Raw genomic sequence first — 27,906 nt, forward strand, 5'->3', positions numbered from 1 at the left:
GCCGCACTGCTTAATTGCTGTCAATATAATGACAGGAATTGCCAGAGGATTTTGAAGGATTGAGGCAGTAGGCACACCTCCAAGTAACCTTGTCAAGAAATTTTGGGGGATTGAGGGAGAATCCAATTTTTTCACCCCCCAAATTGAAGGATTCTGAAGGATTGAGGAGGGCTCCCTCGCAAAAAGGGCCCTCGGGGTTACGGTAATTAAGGGAGGGATGAGATTCCAGGGGGACAAAAACAATACTAACACACCACTGACGCCACAATCGTCTTCATCCGATTAATAAAAAAAAATGTAATTTTCATAAAATTACATCCTCTGCCAGTGTGATTATAATACATCGAGAAATCGAGATCATGAATACAAAGTATACACATGCTGTACACGTTCATGAGCGACACAGACTAAATATAATCTACCTCATTGCTACAATGTCAAGACATTTGCTTACTGCTATACTAGGTACCACAAAAAAACTATGGTCATTTTCTACCCTTGTCTCATCTATTTGAAATTGCATTGCACAGACCAAATCTCTAATTCAAAAAAATTTCAGTGGCCAACTCTGAGTTTTGTGACAGAGGTATTCCACTTTTTACATGCAAACAGCAAAGTGCTTTTAAAAAAAAAAATTCTTGCGGCATTAAAGTGTTCGTATCGAATTGTTCAGGGCCATCAAACACAACTGGCAGAATTTCAACCACTCTGTATTCTCTGAAGTCAACTCAATTTTTCTTCAAGTTGCCATGGTGAGACAAGTCCACATGTCCAAAAAAAAAAGACGATAAGCCATGCATGCTGGCCATGTCGGCGGCACCCTTTTTGATACTCTTACTTATTGCGGCAGACAAAAAGGACAATGAATATGCAATTTTCACTGACAAAGAAGGTGGGGTTATATTCAAGGGCTATCCAATGGCTAGCTTGGACAGCCTGTAGACAAGCCCAAACCCAATAGACTAGCTCACCAGTCCACACTGATTCTTAGTCTTCACAAGAGGTTCTACCTAATCAATTGTTTCAAATGGTCTAGCTTCGAAGTACTAAAAACTCGCATCTTTCATTGAAAGCGTGATTTGTTCTAGAGTGTTCCCTGCAACTCTTCAGTACATGGATGCAATGTGTTCTTTAATTCATACCTTAAAATCTGAGAAAAAGAGCAAAATACAAAAAAATACACTTATCAGCTGACAGGGTACCTGATGTAAGTTTCCTCCAAGCTCACATTTTCAACACCACAGTTTGATTACAATGATACTCAAGTTTTGTCGCATGCAAATTATTCTGTAAGATTATTGATACAGGCATAGAGAATACTATAAATAAGCTCACATCATTTACAAATGAACAATGCTTATTTCTTGTAATATATACTGTTTTACTGGCAATATACACTCATTCACCTCGAGCCCTTGCTGTCCGACCAAATTTTGATTGGTAGTAATTTGAACAATTTCAGAAGTGTCCAGTACAGCCACTCGGTGAGAGAGCGAAGGATGAACATAAACAGAACAGCCATGAAAGCTGTGATGACGCAACAAAATCGTCACACCAAAACAGCGTCAACCCTAACAGGGCCAGCTGGGTGGGGGAAGGCACCCCCCTCCGCAACATTTTTTTTTCAGGAGCTGAGCCTTTAAGAGCGTTCAGAGTAACTCTGCAGAGCCATTTCAACACCAATTTTGCAAAAAGGAATGTACAGTTCTTGCGCAGTGCCCATCCTTCCCGAGACAGGTCGGCCAAAACTGCGGTGTTCACGACGCGCGGGCTGGCACACATGTACGTGTAGCCATGATGTTCAAATGACAGTAACAACAAAAGCATACATGTATAGCTGACTTAGTTCAAGCTTCACGTTTGTAATGATAAGGAGTATCTTTACATGCACGCCAAGTTTCAAAAAGATTGAGCATGACACAAGAACAAAATACAACCGCAAAGGAAATTCATTGTGCCAAAGAAAAGCAAGAGAAACAGGGCACTGTGCTTGTCATCGTCAACAGGATAAACAATTCAAACGAATCAGAACTATTGGAAATAATAAACAAATACATATGTATATAAATTGTAAATATATTAAGATACCATGTTGCTGTTGCAATATCAAATTCCTGTAGTGAATAGCACATGTGCTTCCATTATGGCACATGCTAAAAACAGCATGTGAGCTGAGGGAAGCAAGCGTATGCAAAAAAAAATAGGCAAGTGGACTTTCCACGGCTGCACACAGTGCTCATTGCCTGAGGTGGTCTAGAATATAAGTTCCATTCATAATCATAACATGGATTTGAAATTGCTTGAATACTTGCTTAACAAGCAAACATTTTATGAAATGGAAGTTTTCAAAGAGCTCGCAGTGAACAGGAAAGATGCGTGTATCGAAGAAAGCACAGGGGGCGGGTGCCCATGTTAGCTGAATTATTTTTCAAATTTAAGATCTTAAAAGATGCGCTTTCCCAAACGTCTGTGGATACTAAACCCACAGATGATTTCTGTGACTACTCTGCAAAGATTGTGTGTACAAAGAGGCCTACGTGCTGATGACATCGTGCTTTCCTCCCATGTACGCCTCGCTTCACAGCTTCCAATCCGTTGTCCCAACGGTCTTCAGCATGCCAGCCAATTGCCTCTCTTTGCCGTCCTGATAGCAAAAGCTACTTTCCAGTGTGAGAGGAAAAGAGAATGATACACTGCATGACAAAATTAACAGTAGACATGTGACTGACTTCGTGCTTGGCCGGCTGGAGGTTTTCTTTGACCAACCCAACAGACCTGTGTCCAGCCTGCCTGTCAGTTTTTCACCTTCTTCCTGACATGTCTCATTCAAGTGCAAAAACTTTGGCCCTGGTCTTTCAACAACTGGTCACTCACACAACCTTTCGTTTACAAGTCCTCGGTAGCGACAGATACAAGTGGATGGCTCAATACACTATGTACAATGCATTCCAGTGTATGAAATAACACATGGATGTGACCTCATGATGTATCATTGTCTCTGCTGAAGACGTTAAGTACAAAGGGCCACAGCTTGCATTGTTTCAATCTTTTGATTGAGTGAGCAGACTTCAATCGAACTTTGAACAGATGAAAGAAAAATATGCTGACGAAAATGTGCACACACCGGTAGAGGTTAATTCTGGGACCTGAGAATGGTTTGGGGACACATGCCCCACATCTATAAAATACACCATCTGAAGAAAGATGTCACAAGATCAAAGCTGCAATACTATACTGTTCTCCTGCCACTGAAAAAAGAGGTCACATTATCAATAGGCAAGAAGTCACACATGGACTTCTCAGAGATGTGATAAAGATTTACAGAAAAAGAAGTTCCTTAACCACTTCCTGTCAGGCTCATTTATCCATGTCGATTCTGCTGGGCCGGGTGATTTTTCGTGGTTTTTTTTCTGTTTTCAAAGTTCTTTAAAAATTCATAGTTTCATTAACAAGACAGACCCACACAAATGACTTTCTGGTGGCTGCTCTAATCTGACAGACCACATCTACTGATGCCCGAGTATTTCAGCCAGGCCTGCCGCCTTTTAAAAAGAGCCAAGATTGTGCAGATTTGTGTAATTTTTTTGTCCCGAAACCAGTACAGTGCGCTGCTGACATCTTTTCAATCGGGGCCAGATTAGTGTGCAGCAGTATTGTATCACTCATTGCTGGAGCACTTTTATCCCCGATGGTAATCCACTCCTGCTGAATGCCACAAACAGTGGTGAAACTTTCAAAACAATGGATTTCCTCCGCTATTGACAACTGAAAAAAATGTTGGCAATTCCCAGCAGCTCAGTCTTTTGCTCCCAGTACGGTGTTTTGTTACAAGGCCCAGCTCTTTTGTCTGAATTCAGGCAGCCCGGCATTAGGTATAAAGAAAATGAACCCTAAACCGGGTCCCTCGGCAGTAAGTGGTTAAGGAGCTTTCATTTGGTAGGTCTCACATCTTTGCTAGAGTTCATAAAGGTGTCAATAATATCTCCAAGAAAAGAATTACATGAAAAAAGTTTTAGATACTTGAACTTTCCTTTTTGCAATTACATGTACGACATATCACAGGAGAGCTACCTGCAACTATTCTGTTGACCAAGTCACAATTTGTATTTACATTTTTCCAACCCAAATACTGTCCTTCAGAACAAAACCAGTAACAGATTACGCACACTACAGGCTGTTTACTTGACACATATAATGTTCATGTACAGCTTTTCGTTCATTACCTGCATAGATTTTCATCATTTTCATTTGCACGTTTCGTGCCCTTATCTTTTGGTTCAATGCTAAAAGGTCCTTCCAACAGTTGGCTTCCCAACTTTTTGCAGTACTTGAAGAAAGCATCTGGGCATGACACTTGGCTCGTGAAATCTTGAAATGATCTTTTTGAGTATTAGTGTTTCACAAAAGCCACCAAATTTTAGAGCGAGTCTAACTGCTGGTAAAAGCCTCCTCGCCAGAGGTGCATTTGCTCGTAGGTTCTGGGCTAAATCGGCCGAGAAATTAATACAAGCTCATTCGTCATTACAAATCAGGCTGTGTCCGAATTTCTTGGCTTCTACTTTAAATTACGCACGAGTCCATGGTTGTGGCTCCAGTCACTTCCCATCGAGTTGTGTGTAACTGCAAGCCGCAGCCACGATTCTGACATTGCCTCATGTGACATTTGGGCTGACAACCTGTTTGGGCCCGACTTTTCCTAGCTCCGTGAGACAAGTTGGTCGTCGTGGTCGCTAACCCTGACGCTCCGGGTGCTGCGTACATTGCACAGAGTCATGTCATGTGAAATGATTAGGGCCAATCCGTGCCTTCCTGGGTCGCTGAAAATTCATCCCGAAATTTTAAAGGATTGGGCAAAATTGTGGAGGCACAAAGAGCCTGGCCGTCACTGATTAACGTGGGGTTACACGTTCCATGGAATAACATATCTTTAGAGTTGTTTTATGCACGCTGGGAGATTTCGAAGGATCCAAGCAGGTTTCTCCTATTAACTGTCACAAGAATAATGCATTCATTTGTTAAGCGCAAATTCTAAACAGTATGTTTTCAAGTGCGCCGCCAAACAACTTTCATCTGCCCACAGAGCACAGCCAGAGGTTGCAGGGGTTGATTTTGTGCAGAGGGCGGTTAACTGGAGAAAAAGATCCTCATGGCACAGGTGAGAGAGCCAACAAACAATTCTAATCACCTATGCTGTGGACCAGGAATCGAACCCAGGGCCACAGTTGTGAGAGGCGAGCACTGTACGCACTAGCCACCTGTGCCCCCCTGGAATCAAAGGTACAATCGAAGCGGATTGAAATGGATAATGTTTGACACACTGAGCGCTGATGCAAAATAGACGAACATGGATTGGGCACAGTTTACTTTTTGTGGTGGGATCCGGGGGTCAATCTGGCATTGGAATCAACTTTTAGGCTTAAATGTCCGACCAAAAGCCACACTTGGCCACTTGAGATTTCTGCATACAAAACTAGGAAGGACTTTTTGGCACTGAAAAAAAATGTCTCTGGACTGATCACACATGCATCAGAGCAACTTTACTTGCATCAATTTTAAAATATAAAAGGGATTTCTTAAATTCTATTACTTCTAGTTATCAAATTTTAGCTAGACTCCTGTGATAGGCAACCTAGATGGTTCTCGCTTGGCTGATCGTCAACCAAACCTGATGGTTTCCCACCAGTGTTGCTTGCTGCAGTTGATTTGCAATCTGTCCTCTTGGGTTTTGTGCAGCCTTCTTCATTTGTGCGCTCGCAGGTATTCAGCGAGTGTGGGCAATGACTGGGGGGGGATGGCAGGGACGTTGGGTCTTTGTCCGAGGCGGAATGATCTGAAGACTCGGAGACCAGCGTCGCCTCCGAGAGTGAAGTGGAGCCTTGGTTCTTGTCACTGTCACAGAGTGTTAAGGACTGGATGGTGTTCTGTGTCTCAGCTACCCAGTTGGCAATCCGTCCCTTATCCAGCGGGAGGTCCGTCTTAATGGAGAGTCCTCTGTCTTCATCTTCATCGTCCTCATCTTCTTCATCTTCGTCGACTCCTATCATATCAATCGCATCTAGTTCCTCGTCTTCGTCCACGTCACTCAGGTTATACATGTCCTCGTTGTCACCCTCCATATCGTCCACATCATCCAGCTCTGCGGCCTCCAAGGTTTCTGAGGAGGTCTTGGAGGTCCCCGGTTCCACAGTGCCGCTGTCCTCACTATACGCCCCTTCCTGGCTGAAACCCCTGTCGCTCTCGTAGCCGCCTGTGTTGCTGCTGTCCCCGGCCTCCACAAATTCCTGGCCGGTTAGTGATGCAACGGGTGCGGAGGCGGCGTACTGCGCGGTGGTCACGGCCTCGTCGAATCGTACCTCCCGCACAATCTCGTTCCCCCGGCTATCTGTCTCGGGCTCCGGGTCCGGGTAATCCTCGGAGATGGGCTCGGAAATGACGCTGCTGAAGGAAATGCCACTGCAGCCGGACAGGTTGCGGTAGTGGCCCAGGTGATGGCGATGTTTGGAGAATGGAACGGCTGTAGCGGCTGCTTCTAGTTCCTGCTGGTATTTCCGGATCATGGTATTGTAGCTCTCCCGGGCATTCTTGGTTAGATCCAGAAGATTCTTGTAAAACTCCTACAAAGGAAAAACGACAGGACAAATAAACACTAACCGAAAACACACTTTTTACTTGACCTTACTGACTAGATATTATGTGATAATGCTTCAGAGACAAACAGCAAAGCTATTAAAATACCTACATTAACCCATAACATACAGTTTTTTCTAGTAAGCATTCCTGACATGGCCAACAGTAGTGTCTGGGAGGGCATGCTCCTCAAGAAAAAAGGTATTTGCAAGATGACTTACTTCCAAAAATGTGCTCATAAAGGGAAGACAAGGGGCCTTCAATGTGCACTGTACATTAGCATGTACGTGTGTATCCTGGGCCCCTTTAGGCTAACAGTTTAGTGGGTTACTGCAAGGCTGATTTTAGACACTGGACACGGCAGATTACCACCAAAAGAATTCTCAGAGAAGGTGACTATAACAAGGTACGTTTAATAACCAAACTGACTAATCCTAACTGACACATTTGAGTCCATCAAAACATGAAAATCGTGCTTTCATAAACAACAGTCGTGTCCTTTTCAACAACTTCAGGCCGGATGATGTTCGACCGCACAGGGATTCCCTGTGTCAAAATGTGGAGCACGTTGAAGCACACTCTGGCAAATCCAGTACATAGTGTCGCAATATGCATATGCTCGTCAACACACTACAGTAATTCCCATAGATTTTGCACACCAGGCTTGTAATAGTTCAAGGTCCATGGTGGGCCATGGCCTGGCATTGTAGCAAATGTCACTCTGCGCCATGGTCTCAGAGCTTTAAAAAAAAAACCGAGAGCCGCGGAAAGACATGTCACACAAATCTTGAACAAATGACAATCAAGGATAGCTGTATTTGTTAAATCCAACTTTGTAAAGGACATGATACATGTATCTTGTCTCTTTATAAAGTCAGTATTTTGGCCTGAAAAGAATACTGTGCCCAGGACGACTGTGCGGTCGGCAAGCAGTTAGAGAAGTTTTCCACTATTCAATATACTGCTTATTATAATTTCTTCCTTCAACAACTTTTTGTTGTTGTACCGGTTCGAGTCAAAGTCTGGTCCTCTCCCAACAGTGACATCGGATCAGGAAGAGGAACAAATACTAGAAAAGGTGAGAGGAGAATTTATGATTTGTTTTTTTTTCGTGTTTCCACCGACCTCGGCTCCGTCATAGTTGAAGATTCCCACGACGCTGACCGGGACCAGCTTGTTGACGGCACGGCCGAGCGCCTTCCGGCCGAGGGCAAAGACCACGGGCACGTTCTGCTCTGCCGACAGCGTCATGATACGATTAAGTGCATCGTCCAGCCCACCTGCATTCAAAACCAGTTCCCAACATTGCCATTAAACAAATATTTCAACTGAACAATTACTGAGGATCAAAAGCAATGAATCCGCGGGAGAACATTCCAGAGGTGCCTTGTGGTCCTCCAGTCTTTGGACAGAGTTTGGATTTTTCAACAACTTTGAAATTATTTTCCAGGTGTTGTACATATGCATTTCTCCTTTTTTTCCCCACATACAAAGTCTGTCGACAGTTAAGTGTCTTCACCTTTGGATTGTATTCTCTCTAGGTTTGGGGAGACCATGATGCACTTGATCTTCTTGAGTTTAAGATGCTTGGTGACCTCTCGTAGTCCCATCACGATCCTTCGCTTGGCTTTGGCCTGTTCATGACGAGCAAGCAATTACAGTCACAAACCCGAGAAAAAAATAACTACAAGGGGTTTCAATCTCCTACAGTGGGTAACTACCTAGTTCCCTTGAACTTCATCTGAGCAAGTACGCAACAGACGACAAGTTAGACGTCGTTGTTGCCAGGCCACAATGCCCGGCAACCCGTTAGCACCCTACACTCGTCATTTCATATCCAAGGTTCACCAGAATACATGTATATATCACATATCAATGGCACAGCACTAGCAGAGCATTAAAGATTACAATGAATTGAAAAAAATGAGAGCCTGCCAATGCATCATCCACTCACGTTTAGAACAGAACAGCACTGGCATGGTCTGAACCCCTCCCCCTGCCTACCTTTGTTGGGTCTTTATGGTACTGTCTATCCTGGAACCTGACCAAGGTCTGCAGAAGTGTGGTGCAGCAGGCGTCAATGTCTTTATCCAACACTTGGTTGCAGTACCTGTGCCGTAGAATATGTCACCATTCCAATATCGTGAAAAGAAACCACATGAAACATTGTACACAAATGAAAGAATGCAGAGGTTTGGTCCATTTAGACTGGATCTGTGAAGTAAATTTCAACATTCACAACATTTGGAAAGGTGCAACTCCTTTTAATGTACAGCTTTAAATACAATCATATTTTAAAAAAGTACACAATTCAGGGATCTTCAGCATCTAAACCACTAACCTTTGGATATATGCACATTTTGAGCATGCCTAAAACACACTTCTTTTTTTTTGCAGTTAATTGTCAAGGGTGTCAACAGTTAACATGTAAATGTCTAATTTATCTATTGTTTAAAACCCACAACTTACAGTAGTTCTTGTTGACATTTTGGCTGGTTAGTTTAACCACTTCGCGCCGGGGAGCCCGGTTTCGGGTTTGTTTTCTTTATACGCAATGCCGCGCTGCCCAGAATCGGACAAAAAGGATTCTGATTGAACGGGAAATGATTTTGGATTCAAATTTAAACACGAAGCTGTGGCCATAACCTGAGAGATGATCTTTGCCATTCTTTCCGCCTACCTGTTTTGAAGTCGGAAGGTGTCAGCACCCAAACATTTGTTATCATTTATGTGGGAATCTGTTAACATTCTAAACAGGCACAAAGATGCATTGAAAACCTTGATCATTTGCCCAATGAAACCCTCCCCCAACAGAAAATGAAGAAATGGTAGTCTTGGAATCGAGCGTCATCTCGGGAGACTTACTCTCTGAACCTGCGACTGTGGATGGTTGGGTTGGCCTGGGCTGCCGAGGCCGACTTGAACCCTGTCGCAGGACTAGACAGACCTGAGCTCAACGGCGAGCCGGGGGACAGCGGGCTCATGCTCATGGGCGACATCTGGCTCAAGGGTGAGAGGTCGCTCTGGGAGGCCATGAAAGGGGACATGCTGGAGCCCCTCTCGCTGGCTGTGAGGAGAGACAAATGCGGAGTGAATACATTCTTGCTCTGTTCTCCTTTAATTTAAAACGCATGATGGATGAAGTGCAAATCTCTCCAAGACATTCCAGCAGGAATCAGTTCACCCCTCGCAAGTATTTGCGAGTTAGCTTGGAAACAAAAGCAGCGTACTCTAATACGGCTGACATACATACACTTAAGACCAATACACTTTACTGTTTTTCAAAGCCAAAATATCTGTAAACAATGGTTTGTAATTCGGAAAAGGACAGAACTTACCGTCTTGAGACAGGCCCAAGCCTGCATCACCACCTGCAGTGTCTAAGCTCTTGTCATCACCTTGAGTCAGTCCGCTGCATTATAAGAAAAGAAATGCAGACAGCTACAGACATGCTGATTTTCAAGAAAAAAACAGGACGAGGTCCAAAGTACTGAATCTCACAGAACATGAAATGCAGAGAAGATAATTAATAAATATTTCACACTATGGTCATTGCAAGAGTTAGGAAGATTCCTAGATGTTTTAGCTCCTTTTATTCACTCATCAACCAAAAAAGAAAGTGTTTTCCATTTGTTTGCGGCCTGGGCTAGTGGTCTTCTTGGCAAAAGTTGCATTCCACAGCACAAGAGATATTATAACCCTCACACAAGAGTCTCCTAACAGAGAAAGAGGCACTGATACTTAAAATAGTCAGTGTAATGCATTTGTGCACATTCAGGTAAAAAGAAATAAAGTGTGGTACCCTCCATGCCACACAGAGTCTTAATAAGGGTGTGCATGTGCACAACTGATTAATGCTGACTTTCAATCAAAATCAACTTGGACATGTAATGTGTGAATGTATTACATACAGTACTGAAAGGGATATTGATTGATTTTTTACTCTAAGCGACTGTTAAAACAGTAGCAGGGGTTATGCAGATACTAGTTCAGTTTTCACTGTGTCTATACAGAGTCCCTATCTTAACCCTGTGTAACTTGGGTCATGTCCAAATCACGTGGCTACGTTTAGAAATAACACGCCCGTCTGAGGGGAATGCAAGTGAAGCCGCTGGCCGGATCGCTTCCACGGGCACGCATGTCATTCCCGGCCAGGGCCGCCTACTCCTGGGACGCAGACTTACTCCTCCGCGTCGGACAGGCACGTCTCCTGCAAGGTGCGCAGTCGCTTGTTCTCCTCCCTCTCCTTCAGGATGACCCGCTTCAGGGCGCTGGGCTTCTTCTTGACCGGCGTCTCCCTCTCCTTGCCCCTCTTCAGTGGCGCCGACGCATCCAGGGGATTGTGGCCCTGAGGAGAAAAATCGGTAAGAGGATCGTAGGTATTCATTTTTTAACTGGACAACTGGAGGGCAAGTTTCTAAACACATAAATCCAAATCCACGAACAAAAACCTTTATACCATTCCAACCATTTCATTCGCTTTCTTTTCCAAGACTTTTCCAAAGAAATGTTTTGTCTTCAACGTTGAAACGCAAACATCACAAACTGAAACACAGTCAACACTCAATACAAAGAGCACTCCGATAACAAAATTTTGTTAAAATGTAAGATGAACAAATTCTGAAGTCCTAAGTCTCTAGAATCTTGTGTTTCGCTTGGTTTTCTCAGTCTTTTTGTAACAAGATTCTGGTTAGGTGATGTCATTTGCCTGTTTCATGTGACCTTGTTACAAGGAAAGTTGGCGTAACATGCTTGCATTCTCACAAATAAAAATGAATCAATTATAAAAGCCCTGCACGATATCGCTGAATGAATGCAGCAATACAAGACAATCCATGACTAAATACCAGAAACAGCGCAGCACGCCGGCAACAACTGCATCCCTTCCATTCATGGCATCATCCAACCTGCCGCATACAATACATCTGTTACATCACAAACTGATGTATCATGGACAGTTTCTTTTCTGCACCACGAACTGTTGTGTCGTGTGTACAAAGTCTACGGATGGTACGTCACTTTGTGGTGCCCAAAACTATCCCATACGTCACTTCGTGGTGCCCAAAACCATCCCATACGTCCCTTCGTGGTGCCCAAAACTATCCCATACGTCCCTTCGTGGTGCCCAAAACTATTCCATACATCACTTCGCGGTGCCCAAAACTATCCCATACGTCACTTTATGGTGCCCAAAACTATCCCATACGTCACTTCGAGGTGCCCAAAACTATCCCATACGTCACTTCATGGTGCCCAAAACTATCCCATACGTCACTTCGTGGTGCCCAAAACTATCCCATACGTCACTTCGTGGTGCCCAAAACTATTCCATACGTCACTTCGTGGTGAAATCAATAAATTGTACCAGTCAACTTTCTGTCATGCACGCACCAATCACCTGGCACACGTACCTTGACGGGCTCGCGGTGGTCCCGCACTGCCTGTTGCAATGGTGCCACTGCTGTCTTGGGGCCCGCCGCCTTGGCTACAGCTGCTGCTGTGGGCTGCTTGACCTCGCTGTGCTGCTGCGCCTTGGAGGCCGTCGTCAGTGGCATGGTGGCTGGCCGGCCTTTACCCGCCATCCCCTGCTGCTGAGTCTTGGCCTTGGTCTCTTGCTGTTGTTTCTGTAGTGATGGACATAGCCCAATTATAGAGACACTGTAGCTCCACAGCAGAAAATCTTACTGAGTAAATTTATCAGCTGAGCTAAAATTAGCAGGGCACGAATGACGAGCAAAATACATATATGTACCATTATACTCTGGTTGGTAACCAGTTGTCACTAAAGCAAACGTTTTCTTAAGCTTAGCCAATTCCAAAGCTTAGCAGCTCCCACTCAGAAATTTAGTTTATACCTGAACGGAAAACCTGCAAACGTACACAAACCTGCTTTTCAGAAGTACTGTAGGAGACATACAAGAAAATAAATGGAATTATAAGCTTAAGCAGAACTTGAGTTTGCCTCACTTCTAGACAAGTTCAGTGTGGTGACAAAGAAAACTTAATGCTAAGATTTTCTCTCTTTTTCTCCGAGTCCATAGCATGTCCTCAAACCCTACGTTATGTGGACTTCTCTGTTATGACATTAACAAACTGTGCTATGAAATTCTTGCAATTGTGACTTTCAGAAAATTACTTTCTTTCATTTTGCATATACATGTACATGTGTATCTAGTATATCAGATGTTCAAAAAATTCATTACAATCATGTACATGTAATTACGCATATTTGTGACTAAACAACGTGCAAGAATGACCATCAGATCATTTACATGTGGTGTCTGTTATTAACACATGCACTTTTTCCCTGCGAGTCCATACCACATCTTCAGACCCTACATTATTTGGACTTCTTTTGAGATGAGGTCCACACTATGTATGCCACACCTGTTCATACCACACCTGCTCACACATGCCCATACCCATCCCAACAAACACCCCAACCCACAGAAGGCCAAGGCAGAAACAGTCTGCCCCTCCCACTTCATCAACAGAGCACGTATAAGCTGAGGAAGCCATGCCGAAGAGGAAATTCAATTGGCCCATGCTATTAAAATGTCCAGCACGTCCAGGAAAACATCAACCCCACTGTAGCACTGCGTGAAATATCTTTCTGCATCTACTGAAATATCTTTCTGCAAACTCCCTTTCCACATCTACTACATGTCCTGGGTACGATATATGTAAATGTAGTATGCGAGTAGGGTACCATGCACCCAATTTCATTCCTGCCTTGCAACAAGACTATACTTTTGGTTCCAGCACTGCAGTCAACCACGTCACAACTCTATAGAGTTAACAATGACAAACAGCTACGACTGTCCATCTAGATGACTCGTGACGGGCTCAACTTCCACACAGTTTGGCTCACCCGAGTATAAAAAGCCACTGAGCCACTCAGCTCCTACAAGCAGCACACGAGGGCAACAACCGTAATTAATGCATATTCATTCCCACCCACAGCTGCATAAACACGTACACACGCCTTGGCTTGCCACCACCCACGCACAGACCTACAGGGACTCCTGACAGGATAAGACTGAAGTCAACCGATAATATCCTTCACTCTATCCAGGAAGGAAGTCAAGGGGGAAATATGCCCCCTCCTGCTCCTATTTCTTCCCTTCTCCCCCCCCGCCTTAGCCAAGAGAAAAATGCAGTGTCTGGCCCCTGCCACTACACAGCACCTTTTTCAACTGGGAAAAAAGCACTGTTTTTGTTCTGATTTTCCTTCTCGGAGCTATATCTTCTTTCCTTTTTTTTGGGGGGGCAAAACCCAATCAATTTCTAGATTAACGATGCAAGGAGCAGGCATCTGGACAACCACCTGTTGCATCTGTTATTGAAAAGAAAACTGCAAACATGCCTCTCCTGTGAACACGTGCAAAACGTACTGCCTGAAAAGGCATAAAAAGTAGGTCAACTGAAATTCATCTTCATGAAGGAAAAGGCATCACTGTACATGTACGCTGCATTCTCTGCTGTGCGTGCATATAACATGCGCGCTCCGTCCCTATGGAAAAAAAAAACGAGAGCTGATGTGGGGGAAAAATGGGATTTTGTTTTCACGAAGGAACAGGTGTACATTACATGTATCTTCACATGTACTTACTGGCTAATTAACTACTGTGTTCATTTCAATTACTGGGTTCACGCCAAAATCTACGTGCACCTTTCAAAGAATCATGTGAAGGTTTCCTCCCGCATTATTAGTTGTTGCAAAGTACACGCAGTGGGTTTTTGCAGTTTTAAAATTGGAGATCATCCTTTCATTTATCTCAAAAACGTTTTCTTTTTTTCTTCAAAATCTAGACGCCAATCACTTCTTGAACAAGGACTATGCGTGGCCACTACATCTTAGGCAGAAAACTTATTGCCTCCAAAAGAACCACTGTGTGTTTCTTTTATTTTGTTCAACTTCGTCTTTTTTGTGGAGTCCATGTACGGTACGTCGACACACTTTGTAAAAAAGCAACGCACTCTCTACACACGCCCACCCCACTCTACGACAGCGTGAAGACTGCTGACAAAATTACTCGGAGGTTTCTACACGAGGTTTTCCCCAACAGCTCTTTAAATCAGTTGTTTTTTAGGTTTGACCTTTTTCATCACCGGTACTTCATAATATGTTATTTTGGGATGGAGGAGAAGGGGTGCATCTGGGCTACTTGGATAAAGAAAATTCTATCTACTAAGCATATTTGTAAGGCTATCAATAACCACGGCACAGACGCCTCTTTCCACGACAGTGACCCCGTCTGAAAGTCATCAACCAAAATTAACATTACATGAAGGTACACTGTACATTTGCCTGTACATCTTGGCACGGTGAGTTCCAATTCCACATGTATTTCAAAAGCTGTTTTCGTCACATACCGACTGGTGAGAAACAACTGCCACATACGATACCGAATAAACATTTCAGCGAGGATAGTTTGTAATCATTGTGCATAATTTACAACTGCACATTTACCAGTAAGTACCTGGGGGCGTATAGGTACATATACATGTACAGTCCAAACAACTTTAGAGATGGATCCAGCCTCCATTATTCAACTCCCCACTGGTAAATTACTTCACGGTTCGGGGACAGCATTCGGTGCAACGATGAATAATTTACATGTGTACACATGTACACATGGTACAGGTGCATGTACATGTCTACGTATATCATACCGGTACATGTACATGTACTTGTGCATGTACACCTACATGTACGGTATAATCAATGTCAGATGGTTTGCAAACTTATGTTTTTTCTTGAACACAAACCCAAAGGAAGAAATCCCCAGAAAAAATTAGTCACAAAAACAGTGCTACGTGTAAGTGTTCAGTCTCTTGCTGTGTTTACTGCAGTGACTTTATCGAGAGTTCATCTAGACACTGCCAACACTTCCTAGTCAGAGACTTTCTGGGGTGTATGGAGGGTGTCTGGTGAAATCCACTTCAACCGGAAGTCTTACAAGCAGGACAACTGACAGTAAGGTCAAGACTTGCCGTATATAGTAAACACACTTGCACCTCATTTGCAAGGTACCTGCATTCCCATTTTGTTTTCTTATGTGAATTTTTCAATCTCTCCATGTAAAAGCAGGGTATGCCAAACACATGTACACCACAAGAGAACTGCTAGGGTATGCACAATACATACTGGCACCTACATGTACACTTTTATCCATTTGTTTTTCAGCTGTACACAGCATCTTGATGGTTTCTCCTGATAGACCATGTCTGCTCTCCAGAAAGTACCATACGGGTAGTCTTGCTGGCCTGCCGGTATCTGCAGTCTCAATCTGGTACATGTACTGTACTTCACTTGCACATGGATTTGAACTCTTCTTGCTCTGTGGTATATTTACTGAAATTCTTTAACTCACTTACGTGCCAGGCGTCTTGGCAATGTGAATGACGGTAGGTTTCAGACATCTCTAGCAATAAAATACGTGCTTCCTACAGGTATCTGGAAGTAACTTTTCATGCAACCTGGATAGTGGCTATCCATGACGGTGCAATGAGGATGCCTCCTTGTACATGTACATGTACCTTCCGGTACTGTGCGCCACAATTTTATGTACGCTGCAGACAGTGGCAATCCACACAAACTGGCTTGAGGCTATTCGTGCCATGTTGACAGTGGATATCACACAACCGTCCTCAGAATGGCTATCCATATACATGTAGTTTTAATAGTGGCTACGACAAGCACAGTACGAAAGCCCACCACAAGCCCATCCTTGTACTCAACCATCCGTGACGTGGCTAGCTTACCTCCAGTGCAGCAAGCATGTCGCCCAGGTCGAAATCGATGGGCATCTTGGTCTTCTTGCTCGGTTTCTTGAGGTTCTCTTGAAGTTGCCGTTGCTCTTCCGTTATTTCGGAATATTCCTGAGATGAGAGACAAACAGTGAATATACAGTCTGGAGTATTACCATATTTGGACGGCCTATTACGTCACAAATCTTGTACAATCTGACCAATCATATGGCCTATTCTACGGGCCCACAATGGATTGTGGGAGTTCACATGTGACAACGTGCTTTTCTTCAAAGTTGGAGCATATGGAACAAAACACTGATGAAAAATTCCGTTTGCAAAAACTTGGTTGGCTGTGCCAAAAAAAAAAACACTACAGACATCAACTGGAGGTTCTAAAACATGGTTCTCCTGATGCAATTTAAAATTCATCGTTGCCAAGATATTTAACACTGAAGTTGGGTGAAAACTGCTGTATCAGTTGGGGCACAGTTAAAGGTCACTATGCCCAGATGTCTTAATACTCTATAGACTGATATAAATAACAGAGTAACATGTAAGACTTAAATTGCATGCAGCTTTCGATCTTATAGTGAGCTCAGTGAGTTAAGCCGTGAATATCAGTACATGAGAGAAACAAACAGGACTAGTGTTTGAATATGGCTAAATACTGAAAACATTGAAGTGTGAGTACCATGACGAATGAGCGTTGTAAGTACAGTACGTACATGTACATGTACCTACATTTACCAACGTGTAGAAAAGATACGCTTTGCTTTGATTATGAAACTGGATATCACTGAGTGTTTGGCAGTGAATGATATTTGAGTACAGTACCTGGCTATGAGTATTGTAACAGAAACACAGCAGTGAATACCATAATTAACATCTACATGTACGTGTAGCTATGAGAACCATAATGGGTGACTTCGAGAGGCTTGATACATGTACATGTAAGTACATTGTACTTGGCTGTAACTATCACAGGCATTGACAAATATACAACAATAGCTCCTTGCCCATGAGCATTCTGCTCCAAGAACATAAGCCCATCAAGGGTCCTGACTTTTAGATGAGTGCACAGTGTGTACATGTAGGTAACAGACAGTGAGTAGAAACAAATTTACCTTTGCAGCTGCCTGGGCCGCCAGGATGGCCTTCTTCCGTCTTTTCCGTGCATTCTTCCCATCCCGGATCCCGCTGGCCGCAGCTTCCGGGTTCAAAAGGTCCTCCGGTTTGATGATGTCAGCGGGGCTGGTCTCCACGGCTGCCGCAAGGTCAGCATCCTCGGGGCTAGTCTACGAGACCAAAAGGGGATGCGTGCTGAACAAATTGGCCTGATTTGTCCCATAAAGTGAAGGCCGAAGTGAACCAATCCCTTACAATTAACAATCGTCCCCTGAGCATCCTGCAACAGTGTAATCTACTTGTAGCACTGAGTGAGAAGCTGGACACACGGACATTCCACTGTACATGTACTCTATGAAAGTAATTCATCCAACAACCATGTACATGTACGTGAGGTCCATGTACATTGTACATGTAATAAAAAAATCTTCCTGTACATGTACACGAAGGCCACTCTTCATGAAAGGATTACCAACTACCACAACGGTACATGTACAGTGTACCTGTAGAATTGTGTAACGGTGTGTGAATTCTGAAGTCTCTAAACCCTGCAAAACCCAAAGCCACCTTTTTCAGTAATTTTCAAGACTCTTGGATGGTTACAGCTAATGTTTACATGTGAGAACATACAAATATGTGAAACAAACAGCATCTCTCCCATACACCATGTACATGTACATGTACAATACATGTATTTACATGTACACGTACATATGTCATGTATGTAAGTGCATGTACACGTACTTACATGTACATGTGTAATCTAAAACGCCTACCGGGGTAGTGATAAAATACATGTACAATATATGAACATGTAGCATGATTTCCTACAGTAGGCGAAGTACAGTTAACAAACTCGAGAAATGATTACCAATTATTAAACAGCTAAGAAAAAAACCCCATTAACTTTGCTTATACATGTATGTGAATGCACATGCACACATGCAATACATGTACATGTACCAGTAGTGTACCGTATACATGTGCAAGTATGCAAAATTCCAACTTGCGTGCACAGCAATTTTGTACAGCAAGTAATCATCATGTGCAACAAGCAAGCCAGTCATCCTCCTGTGACATGTTGGACTTTGAGTCTGATCTCTTCCTTGCAAGGATTGGTGGGGGCTGTATTTGACTTCGCCCAAGCACGTGGGAACGTGGGAACAAAATCCAAGAAAGAGCCGATGCGAGCAGCTACACGTAGGCAAGTTTATTAATTGGAGAGGCTCCTCGTCTGTTCATAAATATACCATTGTGGTTGAGTGCACTACGGGAATGACACATGTACACGGTACCTGTGGAGTGCTGAAGCATGACAGTGCACATGTGCACGTCTAAGTTTAACTGAGCAGTCTGTCTGCAAGGGGGCATAATTAAATAGTTTGCCACATGTACTGTATGAACATGTACATGTATACACCCTCTCAGACTAGATTCTTTTTGAAGAGCAGTTCTTACCCACTGAAATCATTAGATAAAAATCACACCTCCAGTCAACAATATCATGTGTAATGATGTTCATGTACAAGTCTATCGTTATGTGTTATCCACTCTCTGTTACTATGCATATTTGGAAGCACATCATTCGTTGATTCCAATCATTGCTGACTGCAACTTCATGTACCACAGGCTACATGTACTTTTAAAGTTGGACGGCGTGCCATGCATGAATGTAATGGTTTAAGTGTTCACATATGTACACGTACTGTACATGTACATGTGCATTATTACTGCAAAATGAACTACTGTGCATTTTCATGTACTGTCCCAATCACAATACAAGTAATTGGACATGTACCAGTGTGTGTATTTTATAAATGTTATATGCTAGTTCATGTGCATAAATGTACATGTAGGTACTATACATGTACATGTAGGTACATGTACTATACATGTACATGTACATGTAGGTACTATACATGTATGTGTACCGGTACAGCAAAACCTCAGTAAACTTAATGGAAAGCGCTTCACAATTTCACTATTTCAAGGATGGTTTGTGCCCGAGAACTGTAAAACTAATTTTGGATTTTTGCCCTGCCGGACGTGTACACCTAACATACATACTCAGTGTTTTCCCCCGAAGGCTTGTGGGTTTTTTTTTTCACAAGCCTTCGGGGGCATGCATACATATACACTAAGTATAGAGTGTTAAAATACACGTCGGGCAGGGCAAAAATCCAAAATTCATTCCAAATTTCAGTTAAGCGGACTTTTGAATTAAGCAGATACATGTAGTATAATGCATATGACTGTTACTAGATTTACTGAAGAAATTACATTCTTTCTTTGACTAATAGGGGCTTTGAGTTATCAGAGTTTGACTTATCAAGGTTGAACGTATTGCACATGGACCAGTACAGTCCCTGTAGTTCAAAGTTACAAAGTTGAAATTAATCAATTCCCAACAAATCAAACCCAAAATACCGGTGTGCCTCCTCCCAAAGGACCAACAGCCAGAGGCACATGTACATTGTACAGGGTACAGACATGTACCAGTGTTGTACATGTAGGTCTCAAGACCTGGTCGCGGTCTCGAGACTGTCTCGGACCTTCTTTTGCAGTCTTGGTCTCGACCTACAAAAGTCTCAAAGTCCTGGTCTCGGTCTCGTACGCCTTGGTCTCGGTCTCGTACGCCTCGGACTCGGTCTTGGTCTCAGGCATCAAGGTCTCGGTTACAACACTGAAATGTACATGATATTTGCTGTTCTGATAGTTTCTCAACTTCACATACATGTACACAGGTCTCTCAGGATGTAAGATTCTCATTTTAAAGTTCATGTTAGGCAGGATTCAACAAACAGTAGGGGAAAAAATGGCACTGTATCACCTTAACTGGATCATTGAAAACGTGCATACAATACCTACATGTACTGGTACACTATTGGTCATACACAATGTAGTTGGAATTCCACATACATGTACACAAAACATACATGTACATATGATAACAAAGACACAAAATACTGGTCACAAACCTTTTGGTTTGTAAGACTTCCTTTCAGGGGAGGGTAAATATTTACAGGATCATTTTTTTCTGTGATCTCGATTTTCTTTGGGTGAAATATCTGAAAACAATTCCACAAGTACAGTATGGGAAATGTCTCACAGTGGGCTAGTTTAAGGGGGAAAATTGAACATGGATGATAGAAAAAAATTCACATGGCTAATAGACAGCTAAGGACAAGTTACCACATTAAAACATAAGACAATGTTTATGCATGCAATGATGACAGGCATAACAAATTCCAACATCAAAGCAACAATTAGACTATTACTGCTCAGTCACAAGAAAACAACTGAAGCAAATGAGGCTTGACATTTTTCTGGAGTACTGAGCCAATAGTACTGCTTATCCAACTTGTAAAAAAAAACTGGATGGGAACCGGGCATTCCAAGTACCACAAACCACATGTTGGTTGGTAACTCTTAACGCACAAGGCTCTGTGTACTTGTGAGCTTAGTGTTTGACCAAATAAGCCTTAGTTCATATGAGGCTACCGGTACCTCACCTGCTCTCTGATGGGAGTTGCTTTCTGCTGCTGGAGGATTGCACTGTAAGATCGTGGCTGGGAGCCCTGGATAGCTCCACCCCCAGATTCTCCCGATACGGGTAGCTCCGGAAAATCGCCCATGTCCATCAGAGCTGGTGGTGGGGGTTGCGGCTGGGGTGCCAATTCGATCCCCTGTTCCTCGGCTCCTTGGCGAGTCTGCCCTGCCCGCTTGCGATCTTTCTTCTTTTTCCGCTTGGAATTCTGGGCCGGGGAATGGTCGGCCGCGCCATTCTGCTGCACTGGAATGCACTTGGCCCCGGGCTTCGGCTGAGCAGTCCGATTGCCTGGGACTGCAGCGCCAGAGTTTTTTCTAGGATTCTCGACAAGCTGGCCGAGCGGCGACTGCTGGTGCATCGGTCCAGGGGGGAGGGTCAAGGCTTGGTTTGGCACTGGGACTGGGTGACGCGGTAGCGGCGGCTGGCTAAGAATCCGGGCATAGCTGATGGGCTGCTGTAATGGTTGCCTTAAAGGCGGCTGCTGTAGAAACTGTTGCTGCTGTGGCACCTGCTGCTGCAACCTCGAGGGCACTGGGTGATGCAAGTGCTGGGGCTGGGCATAGTTGCTAGCGGTAGGTACCATCTGGGGCATCATGGCTTGCATAGAGTTCTGCATGCTGTAGACGGCCGACGGGCTCCCTGATTGCTGGGTGACATGCCGTGGTACCGTGCCAACAACGGCCCCGGTATATTGCTGGTAGCCCTGCGCCTTGACGGCAGTGGGGCCAGTGCCCGTATCGTGAGTGGCCATTCCTACAGAGGCGTGGTTGGTCTTGCCATGCTTGGGGCTGTAGTAGCCACTGTCACTATCCACAGTCCCGCGTTCCGTCTCTGAGTCAGTCGAGGTGGAAGTTTCCTGGCCGGTCTGGTTCCCCTGTGAGCGACGACGGGGCTTGGACTTATGCCGCCTCAGCAAGCTCGGCTTCTCAGCCAGTGTTTTGTTGGCTATTTCATCAGGGAAATCTTCACCAAGAAGAAAAACCAAAAACCCAAACTCAAATTGGCAGTGCCAGAGAGGGATTGCCCCGAGGAATGCATCAAAAACATTCTTCACTGATCATCAATCTAGTGACCTCCCTGCATGCATTAAAGAATCTCTGCATTGGGATTTTTAAACACAAACCTCCAAAATGCAATTTTGTGTCATTTAAACTCATTTTCAATGTTATTTTCATCATTTTAAAGGCAAATTTGCTGCCTTTTTGGTTTGTATGCCAATGATACTTTATATTCATGAGCAAACCTGGGATGTCATCCATGGAACAAAACTTCAATGTTAAATTTTTTTTTCTTTGGTGGTTCATTGTTGCGCACAAGTACAGCCCATTATTTGCAGCTATCCAAAAAATAACTGACAAAATTATTGTTGAAAAGCATAAATGCAAAAAGATGGCCACAGTTTCCTTGTGAAATTACTTTCTTTCTGCCAAGCTGCCATTTTGAAGGAAACAATGGATAAAGGCCATTTCCAACCATGTGTCTAAGGAAGTATTTCTGGAAAAGGCTGTATGTACATGTAGTCTGTTTTCAACTCATGCGCAACTGTTGCCACAATGCACAAGTACATGTACGTGCGATTCCTAATATTTTTTCAGTTCGGTGCACAGCATTGTGTAGCCGCAATCGGCTGAATGAGAGCATGTCCCGAACGTTGAGTTAGGGCACAATCCCAAACCATGACTCCGCAACTTTCGATTTGAAACAGACATCCTAAAATTGTTTTGCTCGGCATATACAGCATTCACTGAGCTAAAACTTTATCAGGCAACACATGTAGTTGTTAGGCATCCTTCATTACATTTTGAGCATGTTTGCTACCTCAGAGGTACATAATGTACAAATGACAAATCACAGACTGTACAGGTCTACAAGTACATGCAATATTGCAATAAGCAAGCAAGCCAACCTTTCTCAGAAACGTGGGTAAGTTCTGGGTTCACAGTTTTAACAGAAAAAAACGCCAAATCATGCCTTCCCTGGATGGCCTCACAGCAATAGCACCCTCAGTTGTCCATCAAAACACGGATGGCTTAAAACACATTAAAAAGTGCACTTTTCCATGCGTTTAACCTACCAGTACCATGTAAAAGGGATACCAATTACTTTTCACACATTGAAGAAGTGTGCAAAGTTGCAGAAAAGTTGTGTCTAGGAAAAAAATCACGGCAGCTACACTTTAACCATTCAAATAAGTCTGCAGCATTCAGTAGGGTAGGGATATTCAAACTTAACATAACTCAAGTCCTGCTGCTGTATTTGGCGTATTACATCCCGGTGTTACTGAAAAAAATCGGGGAGATAATCCCACCAGTAAAATACTGTGATTTTCAAGGGGCTTTATCTAGCAAACAAAAAATGGGTTCTCCTCTAAATGACTGATTATGTGACATCTGCACACATTTTTGGGTTTCATTTTGTTTCCCTTTTTTAAAAAGTAAAAACGGAGAAAAGTCCAGAGTGTGGCCAAAACTCTTGAAACTTGGAAGTACATGTACGGTATCTTGAGAGATCATGCCCCTAATTCTTAGACAATCCTGTCAAAACAAAAACAAGAATCCTTGAGACGAGGTGAATGTGTGCTGGTCACCTGTTTGGCAGCCGACATCCGCGCAGACGAGGGTCTTGGTGTACCTCCTGCTTTCCAGGCTGGAGGATGATGAACTCCGGTCTCGTGTGGAGTGGCCTCCTAAATACTGGCGATCTCTACTGCTGGAATACTGCGCAACCAAAAAAAGGGAGGAAAACAGAGTATAGATGATGAAGGCATGCAACGGGCAATTCAGTGGAGGGGACAGATACCAGTCTTTTTAAATTTGTAATGACATGCATGCAAAGTCAAAAAAGGGAGCAATCCTCTGATTTGTTGGAAAGCTGCATGCCTGAGGTTTTCATTCTAACTCCATTAGCAATCCCAAACTTCTTCAAATCGTCCCCTATACAGGACACCAGTGTTGTATTCGAGTCCATCACAAGTCATTCAGTTTTAAGCCAGTTCACAAGCTATTCAAATGAGCTGTGACAAAGCATCATTTTGTCATTGTTCACCCTGTTACTTACGACTGGCCTTGTGAAGGGTCTTGTGATGGACATGAATATGACACTGCAGGAAACTACAGGTGCTAGTAGATTATTTCAACTTTTATATGCTTGTAATACTCCCTACAGGCAATTAAACTGTGAATTGGCTGTGTTGGTGCTCCCCTTATTTTGCAAAATCATTTACTACTTCCTTCTGGGATCAGACGGACGTTGAGGATTACCAAGGGTTGATAGTTGCAAGGACGGCAATGGAAATAAGCTATTTCTAGCTTTTTCGTGCTATCCTCGACAATGCCCTGGATTTTTATGTAGTTCTTTTTATTTTGTTTGAGTTAATTTAGGTGTTTTTGTACGATCATTTGTAATCTGAATGGGTGTTGCCAAATAAAATAAAGTAAGATTTGAAGCTTTGCATGATTGATGGAATATGAGAAACGGGTTTGCAGGTACACCATGGAGTCAATCTTTTTTGGACGACGTGTGGTTCTTATACTCACCGGTTCTTTTAAGAACCACACCTCGTCCAAAAGAGACTGACTCCATGGTGTACCCGCAAACCCATTTCTCAAAAACAAAAAAAGAAAATAAGTGCAAAAGTGATTTTGACAAGGTTTTGAGAGTAATGAAGAAACCTTTAGTTGGAAAACACATCAGGCTTATGTAGGTGCTTTCAACTACACGTACAGTACGTATATGACAAACTGAATGTAAAAATGGTTATCACTTGCACGGTAGCATGCACATGTATGACACCAGAAAATGATGCAGCAGAATACACAATAGCAGCTCCCAAACATCAAATGACTAAAACATCATCAAAACTTGTTGTGGATTAATGTCTGAGATATTGAACAAACAAACAAACATCCATAGAACAATTGGAAGTTGTTATTACAAAGGCTTTGCAGCAACAAACCAGGGAAAAAACAAGACCCTTACCCTGCTGGGCCTCTGCACCGGCTCCCTTTGTATGTAGGAGCCATAGCCGGCACCTTGATAGGGCCCCACCTGAAACTGGCTCCCGTCGGCGGGGTAGTTAGGGTAATATCCAGGATAGTGCTGCGCCGTGTGGTAGGATCCCTGGGACACGGGCATGAGACCCTGACTCGGCTGGGGCGGTCCCCCGGGGTGGGAAAAGAAGGACTGGGGATACTGCATCACCATATTGTGAGCCTGCATGGGATACTGCTGGCTGGTGTATGGGTCGCCCGAAGGGGAAGGATAGGAGAGGGCCGAGCTGAGAGAGGGGGGCGGGTGCTGGTGTGGCAGGTAGCTTGACCATCGCACATCTGGTTTGGGTCCCGAGCCAGTAATACTGTGGACAAACAACAGAACAAGAGAATTCCAACCCAGTGAATGAAGCAAACCGTACTGTACATGTACTTGGTCATCATTAGGATTACCGGTAAGTCGGACAGGAAGTTTTGAGCGTGCAATGCCTTTTCATCAAAACTCTCCTTCAAACAAATTCTTTTGTAATAATGCACACGTCGGAAAGATTTTTATCAAAATGAGGGCTACAAAAAAATGTACATGCTGGTACGGTGTATTGCCAAACGGTGTAGAGCCAAAATAACTGTCTTTAACCCCTTCGCGCCGGGAAGCGGCTAGAGCCGCCGTAAAAATTGAGATCCTCAGCCTGCCCACACTCGAGCGAACACGGTGAAAGAAGGCAGACCCTGGCTCTTGTATATATGGTGATTGGCCTTTGTGTGTAGCCCAGAAATGAAAGGACCAAATTTGCATCATAATCACCAGCTTCACAATAGTCCCCAATTTGAAAAAAGGGAACGGGAATGTGGAAGCGTGAGTAGAGCCGCATGCCACCGAACAATGAGCCTTTTCACTGTGTAATTCAAAGCGTGCACAGCACGCAGGGCCACAAACCGAGAATTTGCAGTTTGCCAGGTGGCCTTCATGGCCAAGCGAGGCTGGAATTCTTGGAGTCGGCTTTCAGAAAGAAATTGCCATCGTCAAGGAGCTAAAATTGGCTATATTACCAGTACCGTACATCAACCACCATGGATGATGTACATACATGTACAGTATAGATTATGTACATACAGATTATGTACATATATCGGTGCAGGTTCATAATGTGAATGTACATGTATACATACCGGTGTAGTACAGGTTCTGTAGCCAGCATTGCTTGCATGACTGACAACAGAAATTGCCGAGTCAATGAATCACAAGATATGCCATTATGTCCGTGTACCACTTGGCAAAATGCACCCTAGTACATGTATTCATCCACATGTGCATCAATTGTACATGCACAAACACTTATGTGCATACAATGTACATTCATACTGTACACGTACATGTACTTTGCATGTGTGTGCAATACCGGTGGTACCTCAAAATGTTTGGTTTCGTTTTCACTGTATACCAAAGGTTGTAAAGCAGGTGTCAAGGTTAAACATCCCATTGATCATCCCACGGCATGGAACGGTGTACATTATAAGTCTGGCATTGAAGCATCACGACAACGCAGCAAAGGGGTTGGCCCATGTACCGGTGCACGGATGTACATACATGTACATGTATATGTACCGGGTCCATACATAATGTAAAAGCTCAAAGTCATAAAATTCATACAGCATTTAGGGGGTCTGTCAGTATCATGTGAAACAAATGTCCTTTTCCTGGAGTTTTCCGTGACAGAAATGAAAACAGAAATGCCAACACTTTTTGCATACTGTACATGTACATGTACATTATTCTTAGAATTAAGATGACTCTCTGGCATTCGTTTACGTTTTCTGGAGAAAAAAAAGTTTACGACAAACGATGAATCAACTTTGCCAGATCAGGACCGCTCTGACCTGTCATTTCCAGGTTCATGTAGGTACAGGTACCATTGCACGTACTGGTACCTCGGTTGCACAAGAAAACAAACTGCACGGTGCAGGTGCATACAATGTACCTGCACATGTAATGTACACAGTATAAATGTCACCAGCACAATAAAACAAGGATTTGGGAGCTTTTACTATGATTCTTTCTGATTTCGAGCTACACTCTTAACAAAAGTTGAAATTGTCATTTACAGCTCTTGAGCACTATGAGCAGTATGAGCACATGAACTGTCTTTCATGGTACATACAGTACATATGTACAGTACCTACGTGTATATGTAGATGTACAGTACCTCAACAGCACAACTATTACATGTATGTACATGTACATACAATGTACATGTACATGTATGGCCAATGCACAAGTTTACACTACCCTGTACATACATGTACTAGAAGGTGTCTAAAAATATAACGGGACAAGAAAATGGTTTTGTCCACGTGTTTTTGTACCACAGAGTCAATCATAAAAACAGACAGACGTCAATTTACACGTATACACTGGACATAACCAGGTGTAAGCAATGCTTTGATGAACAGTAATTCACTGAATTCGGGCTGAGGAAAAAATCAGAAGGAAAAGTTTTGAGGGCAAACCAAAAGGTCAAGCCTGGGGAGGTCTTCAAGTTCACAGCAATTACCGGTATTTCAATCATTTGCACGTCGGAGGTCCAATCTTGTATTCCTCCAGGCTTTATTCTCAGTACAATTTTGAAACCAAAAAATCTACGGTACTTGTGCACGTTGTACAATGTACAGACATTAGAGGTACATACATGTACATGTACATGGAACAGTCATATGCCGGACAATTTCAGATCGTTAACCCCCACAGACCTACGTTATAAATTCTTCAACAGGTTGGAGGATTTAGGTCTATTAGGTTTCACTTTATTTTTATTCACAGACCATTTATAATCTGAGCAAACTTTTGAAACATGCAGGACA

At 43.4% G+C, this 27,906-nt stretch overlaps 1 protein-coding gene across 1 annotated transcript in view; it reads right to left on the reverse strand.

The window, feature by feature from the left end:
* Positions 1-271: 271 nt before the first annotated feature.
* Positions 272-27,906, reverse strand: part of LOC110984541 (uncharacterized) — a 33,093-nt gene continuing 5,458 nt past the window's right edge. The window contains exons 3-15 of the mRNA XM_022244832.2: positions 25,037-25,412; positions 23,646-23,775; positions 21,021-22,021; positions 17,508-17,678; positions 16,396-16,512; positions 12,039-12,251; positions 10,812-10,975; positions 9,966-10,039; positions 9,493-9,694; positions 8,632-8,737; positions 8,147-8,261; positions 7,753-7,907; positions 272-6,614 (exon numbers count right to left, since the gene is read on the reverse strand). Coding sequence (XP_022100524.2) covers positions 5,604-6,614; positions 7,753-7,907; positions 8,147-8,261; positions 8,632-8,737; positions 9,493-9,694; positions 9,966-10,039; positions 10,812-10,975; positions 12,039-12,251; positions 16,396-16,512; positions 17,508-17,678; positions 21,021-22,021; positions 23,646-23,775; positions 25,037-25,412 — 3,835 coding nt within the window. The 3' untranslated portion in view covers positions 272-5,603. The remainder of the gene's footprint in view (positions 6,615-7,752; positions 7,908-8,146; positions 8,262-8,631; positions 8,738-9,492; positions 9,695-9,965; positions 10,040-10,811; positions 10,976-12,038; positions 12,252-16,395; positions 16,513-17,507; positions 17,679-21,020; positions 22,022-23,645; positions 23,776-25,036; positions 25,413-27,906) is intronic.

This window comes from Acanthaster planci, linkage group LG08, assembly GCF_054643075.1.
Source record: "Acanthaster planci isolate LZ-2023a linkage group LG08, COTS_SCS, whole genome shotgun sequence".
NCBI classification, from domain to species: domain Eukaryota; kingdom Metazoa; phylum Echinodermata; class Asteroidea; order Valvatida; family Acanthasteridae; genus Acanthaster; species Acanthaster planci.